At 35.9% G+C, this 12067-nt stretch overlaps 1 protein-coding gene across 10 annotated transcripts in view; it reads right to left on the bottom strand.

Moving 5' to 3' along the window:
* The window catches only part of MIER1 (MIER1 transcriptional regulator), a 55979-nt gene that overhangs the window by 39279 nt on the left and 4633 nt on the right, over positions 1 to 12067 (bottom strand). For 5 of the 10 annotated variants that reach the window (XM_017664949.3, XM_017664957.3, XM_017664950.3 and 2 more), the window contains one exon: positions 2213 to 2237. In XM_017664949.3, the coding sequence (XP_017520438.1) occupies positions 2213 to 2237 (25 nt within the window). Of the gene's footprint in view, positions 1 to 475; positions 495 to 2042; positions 2080 to 2212; positions 2238 to 11290; positions 11577 to 12067 lie in introns of those variants that run through there. The other 5 variants (XM_037024274.2, XM_073234108.1, XM_073234109.1 and 2 more) reach the window with 3 other exon arrangements.

Here is a 12067-nt window from a genome sequence, read left to right as displayed (position 1 = left end):
GGAGGGAATTGGTGCCTTCTGTAAATAAATGGTTTGCTTCAGAGTTAATACAAATGTCACTGCTTTGTCATAAAGCTCCATTAGACTGCAAAATTACTGTAAGGTACCTTACATCTTTCCAACAACTCATAGCACATGCACTATTTAATCATTTACCTTCCCCTCCCTAAATCCCCACCTCTAATGGCTACCAGTCTTGCACATCAAGTACTGTGCCTCAAAACTGGTTTATAGTGGTGGAGTCTATACACAAGCCACTTAGCCTGGGTTATGTGACTATTATTACTAGCATCAGTTTCAAAGTGCAGATGTTACAAAATACAAAGCTTTCACCAGTAGACCAAAGTATTTTTTAATATGAAGCCTCTATTTCTAATTTTTCCATCAACTTTTCAACTGCCTACAATTAGTATTACTTACAAGAAACAAGAAACATTCCTTTGAGCAGAAGCCAGATAGTACAAATACCACCCACCTCAAAAAATTTCCTTGGTCTGAAAACAATTAAAAAGAAATTTCAATTTGAGTAAATATTCAGCAAGTAGTAAAGTACATCAAAAACATTTGTATTCTTCAAGTTCTACTATTCTTCCAGTTCACCTAGACTGATTTAAATGCAATGGAAACTGAGAAAGCAATTTATCAATACCACTTTTGGAGTTATTATTTTTATGTACCTATGTATTACCTGATGAATGACTCAAAAATTCATAGAAAAATATCTAAAACTCAGTCTATTAGTAATGTCACATTAACAAAAACCCTGTTTCTTCAATGAAAATTATTTCTGTGTTTGAAAGAAAAAAAACATTAAGAATAATTCCATGTCCTGAAAAGAATATGGTAATCTGATATTGATCTGAGGTCAGATTATTTCCAACCTCAACCACCCAGAACATTATTTATAAACCAGGAAGAAAAAAAAAAAAATGCTTGAGTTTCAGAAATGTCACAAAGCCTAATGTACTTTGCTTCCAAGCATATTAGAAAAAGTGTAAGACATTTCCAGCTGAAATAAATATGACAAAATCAACTGCCAATTGGACACACTAGTTATTTAGAAGGGTATTCTATTCTGGAGGTATTCTATTCCAACCCTTACTTGATATATTCATTACAGAGTAGAATGATTTGCATTCATAAAAAGGAACCTGAACTATTAAAAAAAGGTTTATGTTAATTCAAGCATTTTTGTGAACTTTTTCCTTAAAATTTAAAACACAGAAAGTTGAATGCTTCAATAATCTGGAAAATTCAGTAATACATCATATGTAAATATTTAATACATATGAGATGTTGTCAAATAAAACACTACCATGCCTCAGAGAGCTCCCTTATCTCATTGCTCTATAATGCTGTTATTATATAATCACAGCTATATAATGCTGTTCCTTAATCCTCATCCTCCCTAGCCAAAGGCAGTCTTCTCTTGGTAAAGTCCTGGGACACTGAGGCAGAAAGACTAGCATCAGACTCTTCTCTCACTATTTAGTAAAACCAACTGGTGACAAACAGGAATGGTGTCATCTCTGGTGCCAGACCTCTATTTGACTGATCATGGAAAGCCCAAATTCAGATTTTATATAAAACTTATTCTAATTTTTGAAGATCATGACTCTGGCCAAACAAAACATTTATGGTGTAGATTTGGTCCAAATTATCACATATTTGCAAAGTCTTTTAAGTTAGGAAAAAATGAACCTGTATTGTATATGGAGAATACAGAAATCCAAAGACATAGGGCCTGAGGATAAAACTTAATCCTATTTCAATCTAAAAATAACTTCTTAATTTACAAAATTAAAATAAGTTTTATTTTTTGTTCCATCAGTAATTAACAATTTTTTTCTCAATGAATTACTTTGAATTTTCTATGCAAGCAAATATTCCTAAGCAGTGATTCCTTTTAAAAAAATATACTTCATATAAACTTAAAATCAGATAGCAATTAAAAACTTCTAAGAAATACATTTGACAATTTATCAAAAAAAAAAAGAGGGAACCCACAAATAGTCATGAGGTTGAACTCATAGCAGCCTCACCTGTACTTTCATGGGCAGTCAAATATTTCATCCATTTCTTTTTCCCCAGAGAAAAGAAGCATTCAGAAGAAAAGCAAGTCAGATGATAGTCTAACTCCTCTAACCTTTATGCAACTAATAGGACAAATGTTAGTCAAACAGAGATTATAAAAAATACAGAAAATACTTACCTGGACTTGAAGACTCAACAGATGGCTGAAGGGGGAAGAAGAGAAGAAAAATTAGCGTCTTTGTGTAGTAAATCTTTACAAACATTACAAGATTTATTCAATGACTAATATGACACCACCAACTACAGCAAGTTTTAATGTCTCAATTACCTAAGACACACTAAAACTTCCCATATAATCCTTTCATGGACCTATTTAGTTAAACACAGAAAAAATCCAAAACACTCCTGAATCTAGAAAAAAAGACAATAATACAGAATTAATTCAGATTTTAAAGGCAAATATGGGTCTCATAACGTGGTTTAAGAGATGATTGTAGATCTTGGCATTTTCTGAAATATTCTCTCCTATCAATACAGGGTAAAATACATATAAGATTTGCTATCAAGCTGGTCTCTGGCTTAAAATGTGTTTTTGAGAGAAGCAAAAACCATTTAAGGCACTATTTTACATAAGAATTATATTGTAAAAAAGCAACAGAAGAAATTAAAATGTTACTTAAGCACTAAACAGTATGTTGTTAATTTTATGGACAGACAACATACTTCTAAATTATCACTGAATTAGCAACATTCCAAGCTAAACAGAGGTTAAATTATGCAGTGGAAGATCTCAAACATTCCCAATTACAACGCTCCTTTCTAATATACTATTCTACCTCTCATAAATTTAACTACAAGATCTGAAAAATTTGAAGACTGTTAGCAACTTACTTTCATAGTATCACCACTTGACAATTTATGGCTGTTTTATCTTAATTCGGTTAATGTGCAATTATAAAGTCACCTATCAACAAAATCCTATAAAACAAATTGCAAAAAACTAAAAGATGCTTCAAATGACAAACTTTATAACTAAAACCTTAACTAGTTATTTCAGGGCCATCTATTTCATACCATTAAAAGTCAGAGATGCTGCAAGGCCAAAAGCACTAGCAAAAACAGATAGAGATAGCCTAGTACAGACAGTCTCTAACTTATGATGGTTTGACTTAAGATTTTTCAATGGTGCTAAAGCAGTATGCATTCATGGAATGACAGGAACTATACATCAATTTTTGAATTTTAATCTTTTCCTGGGCTAGCGATAGGCAGTATGACTCTCTCTTGGGAAGCGACACTGAGACGCTGCTTCCATTCAGCCACATCACCACCAGAATAAACAACCCATATGCTTACAACCATTGTGTACCCATACAACCATTCTGTTTTTACTTTCAATGCAGTATTCAATAAATTACGTAAGATATTCAACACTTTACTATAAAATAGGCTTTGTGTTAGATGATTTTGCTCAAATGTAGGCTAATGTAAGTTTTTTAGTATATTCAAGGTAAGCTACGCTAAACTATGGTAAGTTAGGTGTATTAAATTCATTTTCTATTTATGATATTTTCACCTTACGGTGGATTATTGGCATGTAACCCCATTGTAAACTGAGAAAGATATTTATTTTCCTTCTTTCTCCTAAGTAATGGGGCAGAGAGGCAAGAAAACAAAATAGAAATGAAGAAAGAACCCAATTTTTCAAAAGCTGGGCATCCAACACAAATTCTTCTAATGTGTTACAACTCTATTTTGAAAACTGCATTATGCTTCTGTATTAAGTATGACATTCTAGACTCCATATGCCTCAGATTCTTTTGAGGCACACTTTTTCAAGGGTCCTATTTTTACCTTTTAATTCTTAGAATGGTTCTTTCCTATAGACTGTCTTACTCTAACAGAAAACTGTTATTCAGTATTCAGTATTACATATTTTAAAGAGGTATACCACTAAAGAGTCACTGTGATGCAATACAATCGACACTGTTACTTTTTAATTCCATTCTTCTAATGGGAGGCTGGTAGGGTGACAAGGACAATCAAGTAATATAACCATAAAAAGGTTTTCTAGCTTGCTTAGCATCTTCTGGACAGAGCTATATATTTCTGGCTTTACCCACCACTCAAATTATTACACTGCAAGTCAACATTTTAAGATACTAACTCACTTTTGTTTTCATGCAAATACACATTTCCCACATTAACAACCTCTGTTAAAGGCTACAAAATTAATGACCATCTTTATCTGGTCCCAGGTTCACTAGCCAGAGTAGCTTGACAATGCTGTTTTCCTTATAAGTAAGCTTTATAAACACGTTTGCATAAAGAAAAAGAAACACAAGCATTTCTTTCAAATTAGGAGCTTAAAAGAAATGGTCCTCTGAGCATTTAGTTCTGTTTGCACACTCGGTAATTATTTAAGTCTTCTGATAAAAAACGCTTTCTGATTAAAAATAAGTTATTTATTGAAGAATAAAAGGTGTATTTCTAGTAGTGTTAGATATTGGCAAATTATAATAGAGATACTGAATTGTGAATGGCATCTGTATAGTTTGTACAAGGTCTCAAACATCAATAAATGTTAGTTAATAGTTACTTTAAAATCCTGAATAAATCCCTAAATATTTTCCATTCATTAAGGTACTAAATGTTTTCAAGACTGGTGGAATTTTTAGGTATTACTGATAAAAAGTAGAACAACCAGTGTTCATGGATAGCACTATGTGTTCATAGTGTTCACATATTGAAGTACATCAAGCACACTGGAATGCTTTAAGAACCATGATTTCACTAATGGTACATCTGGACTAGGATACGGGGAGGAGAAATAAGTATGGTTTGCCTATAGATATTTTAGTATTCTATATTCAAGTTAAAATTCTACTGTATCAATTTGAGAAGGATGAGAGGAGACCAGTTTCTTGAAATTTAATCCAGTTAAATAAAAGATGAGGCTCTGGAAAACTGGCATTTGAAAATAGTTTAAAGATTACTTTTGCCCCACTGACAATCAAAAAGATATTTACAAAATAAAAGTTAAGAATCAAAATACATATTTCAGAGTGGAATAAATATATATGTTATATAGTACTATATATTTTCAAATGCATAAAGTTACTTGATCATAATCATTAAACTTGGCAGTAAATCTGCCCCACCAATATGCCCCACCAAACCCAGGGAGAGGAGCCATTTGATGAAAGTTCCATGGTATAGGTGGTGAAGGTGTAACCGAGTAAAGCCTAGGACATGATTCCTTCTATACCTCCCAGAGAAAAACAAGTGTAAAAAATTTTTCTCTTTACCTCTTACCTCCTTCCCCCTTACTTTCTCTTTCTTTTTAAATGGATCTCATCTGTTCAAAGCATGTTTAAAATGTGACTGCAAGCTGTCATCTGTCATGTCAGACTATTATCTATGTCTCCTTAGGAACTGGTATCTCTAACAATAATACCCTCCAGGAAAACCTACAACAGCTACTGTTAATGACTACAGTAAAATGAAAAATGGGAAAGGAAAAAAGTAAGACAATAGCTATTAAAACAGGTCCTCACCTGTAGCAATTATCTATTTCTAGAAAAACTCAAACTAGGCAGTAAAGATTCTGCATTAGGGATTAAAATATACTTAAAATGCATTCAAACATTATTCTTAGAAATAAAAGTTGCTTTATTCATTCTGGAGATAATTTTGCCTATATGAACTTATCCTACTGATATGCCTATAAAAGTACACTAAGATATATGTAAAACAATCATTGCTATAAAATTGTCCATGGCAAAAAGTTGGGAAAAAATTTTAAAGTCCATCATTTGACTAGTTAGACATGAAATACCATTCTTCCATGCAATGGAATACTATTAACTGACTAAAAAGATGAGACATCTGTGCTGATTGAGATAAAAATGTTAAAAAAAACATACATACACAACACACACACATATGGAGTAAGAAGAAGAGGGTAGAGAGAGTAAATTGGGCTGGAATGTATAGAGAAAAAATTTTCCACAAAAGGATACAGAAGAATCTATTAACAACAGTTTCCCCTAGAGAATGGGCTGGGGAGAAAAAAATTTCTGTGCTGTTGGAATTTTCTAACCACTATTTTTTATAAAGAAAGTCAGTGTAGATTATCTTGTGGAATTACTAGCCATTTTCATTTTATCCTCTTTAAGATTTTTTTAAGAAAACCCAGTACTACTTTCCACTAATTATTTTTAAATAAGTTTATAACTTTGAAAAATAACCTAGTTTTCATTTTAGGTGCATATGTAATTGTTTTATTTAAGATAGAAAATGTAATACTAGACACACACACATACACAATATGATCAGGATAAATTTTTAAAAAATCAAACAACTTTATACCTTCACCCTTATGATTTAATCATGTTGCAAATAGTTCAAACAAATAGTCAACGCTTCAGATTTGTTCAAATGTTTCTCTTCTGTATTCTTCTAGAACAAAGTGAGAAATATACCATATACCAGAAAACTGTAATTCAGGACAGAGTAAAAGACCAACTAACTAGAATATTGCCATTATTAAAAATATAAATAAGGCAGTTTTTTAAACACTAAGTCATCATTATTTTATTCCAACCAATCAAAAGCGTATTTTCAATGACTATAACTGTCTGAACTAATTTTTCCCCTTAAAAGCATTCCACCATCATTTCAAGTGTTACCACCTACTTAGGAGGTACTAAATCAGATTCTCATAGCAATGGGGATGGGAAGAGACACCAGGAAGGAGGTAGCAGCCCTACTCCATGATGGAAAACGTAAAGGAACTGTGCCAAGAGCACACCATCTCTCTTCTTCCATACAAAATTACTTAAGCTTTTCTGTTACCCTGAGGAATTATGGAGCATAAAAAAAGTTAAGAAAGTCTGGAAGTTAAAATCATCAAATTTACTACAGTATCAAGAATTTAGAGAATGAGTTGTTATTAAGGACTAGGAATTCAGAAGCCTAGGTTTCAGTTTTAATTGTGCCACTAGGTTAACTTCAATGACCTAGGGAAAACTGCATAAACTCTCTGTTAAGTTTCATTTTCTCTAAGATAAAAAGATTTAGATTTCTTCTAGTTCAATTTCCTTTGAGATCTAAATTCTTCACTTTTATTACGTATTGCTCGAAAAGACAACACTACTAAGGAGTACTTAGCTAAATGGATGGGATATGTTTAACAGACTCTTCTATTATTTCTTTCTTTTAACCTAGGACTGTCAGAAAAAATTATCTCAATATCCAAAAAGATAATCCTTGGCGGTGCCACTTTAAGAATTTCATATATATAATTTTAACAGTCATTCTAAGCCATAGAGTAAGTCAAACAGAAAAGGTCTCAAGCAATGACTGATACTTAAATAGTATAATCACTGCAACGAATTTTGAAACCATTACAAATCTTTTGAAATACACAGGGATTCGGTGCGAACTTCAGGCAAGAAATTTCTATTAAAGCTGATGACTTTATAAAGACATGCTTAAATTTCAACAGCAGTGTTTTATTTCTGGATTATTTGAGAAACTGATTAGTCTAACAAGAATTCTCTAAAAGTAATTGACTTCTAATTTCCCCCACCAACCTTTCCTACCTTACCAAGCAATTGACTTACTCCTTCTGAATGAAGCTTTTAGGACTCTCAGGCATTGATGTTCTCAATTACTTTGGATAAATCTTTGATAGCTCTGAAGTATATAAATAAAAGTTCATTATCACATAGAGATTTAAGACCTCAGTTCACTGCAGTACAATTTTTGTTTAGAGTAGAAATTAATACTAGCAAAAATAGCAGTCAAGATGATCCTGATCCTATTTCCTTAAAAAAAAAAAAACCTACATACACTAAAAAAAAAAAAAATGCTAAGGAGTCTGTTTTAAAGAGAAATAGATTATGTATCATTTTTGAAAATACTAAATTCCTTCATTTTTTTTTTAAGTCCATTAATTTAAGTCCATTAATTTTTTTTCTCTTTATATGATGGCCTTCTGGCCTAGATGAAAAGATAGATCTTTGCACTATGCTGTGGCTTTTTTCCTTGAGAAGGTGCTTATGTGTTTACAAACTCTGAAATGAAAGACAAATTGTTCGTTCCCAAAGGTCCCTAACGTAACATTCCTTATAAAACCCAAAGGATCAACTATTTCTTCCTTATTCTTTCTCCCTCACTGCCCTTGTAAAACTTTGACTACCCTGTAATTTCATTCCTTTAAGGGTGACTAGTAGAGCTTCTTTTTTTAAGAGATTGATAAATAATTTTAAGGGATAATAAACGAGAAATAACAAAAAGTAGTAAGGGAGAATATGCCATTTCTTCTAAGCCCATTAAGTATGTTCTTAATGTTACCATAATTTCAAGAACCATTAACATACTTCCTATTATGGACTGACAGATAATGAGATCCAGTATAAAAAATTAGTTTATTCGAGTCACATCTAAAGCAATTTGTATTCAAGAACTAAATATTTTTCTGGAAAAACAAGATCAGGGTCATTTTTCTATATAGGAAACAACAAAAAAACCCAGAAGTGTAATGCCTACATTTTTCTCTGGAGACACACTTCAATAACCCGTTTTCCCCTTAGATTTCCCAAATGCATATTGTTGCTTTGCACTTACTGTTATTTCACTAGCTAGCTAGCTTCAACTGTTAGGTCTATTTAACCAAAAGTGCAATAGCACAGCATCTGAAATATTTTGCCACATGCTTTATACAGGCACCATAAAAAATGAATCTCCTGAGAGCTTCCCACAAAAGTAAAAGCACTCCATAAACCTGGCATTTTTTTAAAAAACTGGTCTCTAAAACCATCCTAATTATTAAAATATTGAAACCAGAAAATAAAAAATTAATTTTACCCTGCACCTCTTCACCTGCTTCAGGTATTTTTGGAGGACACAGATGGAAAGTTCCTTCACTCTTCCTCTAAATTCACTATAAATAAAACCATCCAACAGTAATTGAAGAGTATAAAAAATGAATTTTTCAAAGACAGCAGGTCACTAAATAAATGCATTAGAAATAAAATTCACGTTTTCCTCTTCAAACTGAACCATCCCTGTGTTCTTACAGAATATGAGAGTTCCATTCTTCAACTGATGCTATTTTTAAGAAAACTAAAATAGACACTTGAAAATATTAGAATTAGTGACTCACAATATTGCTTTTCCTTTCTTCCGTTAATATATTCATATTTAATTTCTAAAACAAGTAAAATGTTAACATACTTTCACCAACCTATTAAGTTTTCAAGTGTGCTGGCACTTTTTCAGTGTGCTGGCAAAAGTTTTTGGATGAAGTTTTTTAAACTTACATTTCACTGTATTTTCATACACTAAGCTACTTTCCTTCAATAATTATCTTCCCTTAAAATATGATTACAGAACTTAAGAGCTCAAACCATTGCTAGCAGCACCACCAAGTGAAGAAACTACACCATTAGAGCACATTGCTGCATTGTATAATGGGCATTCACTGAAAGGGGATCCCCTGAAGATTATTTTGACAAAATACATGTAATCTAGCTACATACAACCCCCACCCTCTCTTACACACAAGGGAAGAAACATATAAGAACCACACCAGAACTGAAATTCTTTCAGCCCAGTGGAATAAATACAGTTGCATCTAAATCAAATACAAAGTGCTGTTTCCTCCAACTCACATGAAATACAATTCTTTAACCACAAAGAGCAAAAGAAATGGACATATATCTAAGACCTAAATTTCGTTTTAAATCAGAAATATCAAGTTTTTAAAAAATAGTATTAGCAGCAAGCAGTCCTGCTAGTAAGAGATCTTCCTCCTTTAACAGCAAACACTCTAGAATAAATAGTAAATACTAAATAAAGCCAGTTCCATAAGGCAAGCAGAAGGGGCACCCTAAGATCCACTTCAGAAAAGAGTTAACTTTTGGGTCCCTCAGCAGGTACATATAAAGGCCTCTGAATTAGTATTTTTCCAAAATCTAACCATGCTTCTGTATACCAAGGTTTAAAAAGGGTATTATGATGCTGACAAATGTACTTATCATTGACTTCATTTAGCATATAATGAAAAGGAAAATTGAAGACTTGATGGTAAATAAAATTACCTAATTCCTGCATCTGTCTTGGGTACCCCTGAGACCATGAAAATGAAAATCACACAAAAGAAATGCCAATCAATCATTTAGGGTGGCTCTACTCAAAGAAGACTTACTAATAAGTCCAAACATATCACCTCTTGAACTCCAGGGGATAAAGAATAAATAAATTTCTCCGAGGGTAAAAAAGTTAAAACAAATGTTTAAAGGTTGAGGTCAGAGGCAAAAATTTAAATATTCAGCAGCATATACCAAGTTCGAATTAATATTTAACACGGGTTGGCTGCTCATCGATTTGAGGCCCCAAAATGTAAAACAATTACCACCGAAGACAGGGCACTCTGGGAACTCGTTTACTAGAAAAAGAGCAAAAAGAAAAAATTATTCCCCAAGTGTGGTGGGGGGGACTAGACGAGAAAAGAAGCCAAGGATAGCCTTGATTTGGTGGTGTGGTGCTAGGAGTAACGCGTGGACAGTGAAGGAAGGTGGGTGGGGAGGTAGAAAGCAACTCTTTTGAAATGTAGAGAAAAAGAGATTCTACCTTGGGCGCGCGCGGGTAGGGGTTAGGCATGGAACGGTTGGGAGAAACGGGAGGACTTCCTTAATCTAGAGGGCTGGACTACGAAAAGACAATGTTCATTTATCTACGCTCATTTTATCACCGTCGGGAAAATTAGTTAACCAAAGGCCGTCCTGCCTTACGTTTTCCCCACCAACGGACTGCATGTCAGTAGCAAAGGGTGGGGGTGACGCGGAAGGGCGCAACAGCATCTCGGTTAGGGAGGGAAGAAACTTCGCAAGAGGAGGAAGCAACAGCTCCTCTCTCGGCCCCCGGCACCGACCAAGTTGCGCCACGGCGCCCCAGCCCGGCGGGCGCCACCTCCCCCTCGCCCCTCTCCGCACGTACTACTACGCAGCACTTGACCCTTCAAACTGCCCCCAAAGTACAACTACGCCTCCGCTTTCTCCTACCTCCGGACCCATCCCAACTAAGTTTCAGGAAAGCTGCTGCCCAGAACGCGGCCTGTTCCGGACAACAGGTGGGCAGCGGCGCCAGCAGGGCTGGGCCTCTCCTAGCCAGGCCCACTCCCCTCCTCGCCGGCCCGGGGCCGGGGTCGCCCGGCTCCAGGTTTGGGAGGGGGAGCTCGCTCCCTTACCTCCGCCATTTTTGCCGTACTGACGGGTCACATCTCCGCGGTGGCCGCAGCTGGGTCACGGCCAGAACCCGGATGTGAGACTCGGCAACGGGACACCAACCGCCGCAGCCGCCGTCTCCGCCGCTGCTTCGGCGGGAACGCGCAGGAGCCGCCCGAGCGCGCCCACCACACCCCACTCCGCCCCCTCGCGGCGCCCCGGCAGAGCTGGACAAGAGGGAAAAGGCCGGCGCGCGCGGGCGGGAGCAAGGGCGCGCGCGGCTCCGCGGCAGCTCTTCCCAGGAGGAGCGCGGAGGGGGCGGAGTCAAGGTGGGTGTGGAGAGAGGCGGGCCTCCGCGCCGGGCACCTCCCCTGCCCTAGCGGATCCGCAACTACGGTCGCGGGAGCGGTCTCTCGGGACTTGAGAGGTCACGGAAGGTGCCACGGGAGCCCTGTCCAGCATTCACGCCGCAGAGAAAAAATACGTTGTATTTCACATGTAGGCCTTTCTTGAAGTGCATTTGCTGGAAAACGGGTGCTGCTGAGATGCAACGGCGAGCAGCCCGCTTTGAAAGCGGTTATCCTTTGACAAAGATTTCTTTCTCGGTTGATTCCCGAGGAAATATAAAATCCCATTATCCCAGTAACTTGGAGGTTAGAGGAAGGATGAGGAAAAGGGACTGTGTTAAGTCATCTGCATTCTTGCTTTTTCCTCACTTTCTGAGATGCCAGTAGCAACGCAATTGTGCAACGGTCCAATTTTGCACAACTAGAGAAAACATTTCCACGATGAAATACTGA

Source organism: Manis javanica, chromosome 4, assembly GCF_040802235.1.
Source record: "Manis javanica isolate MJ-LG chromosome 4, MJ_LKY, whole genome shotgun sequence".
Classification (NCBI taxonomy): Eukaryota; Metazoa; Chordata; class Mammalia; order Pholidota; family Manidae; genus Manis; species Manis javanica.
The sequence above is the reverse complement of the archived record's forward strand: the minus strand, read 5'-3'. Positions and strand labels throughout refer to the sequence as shown.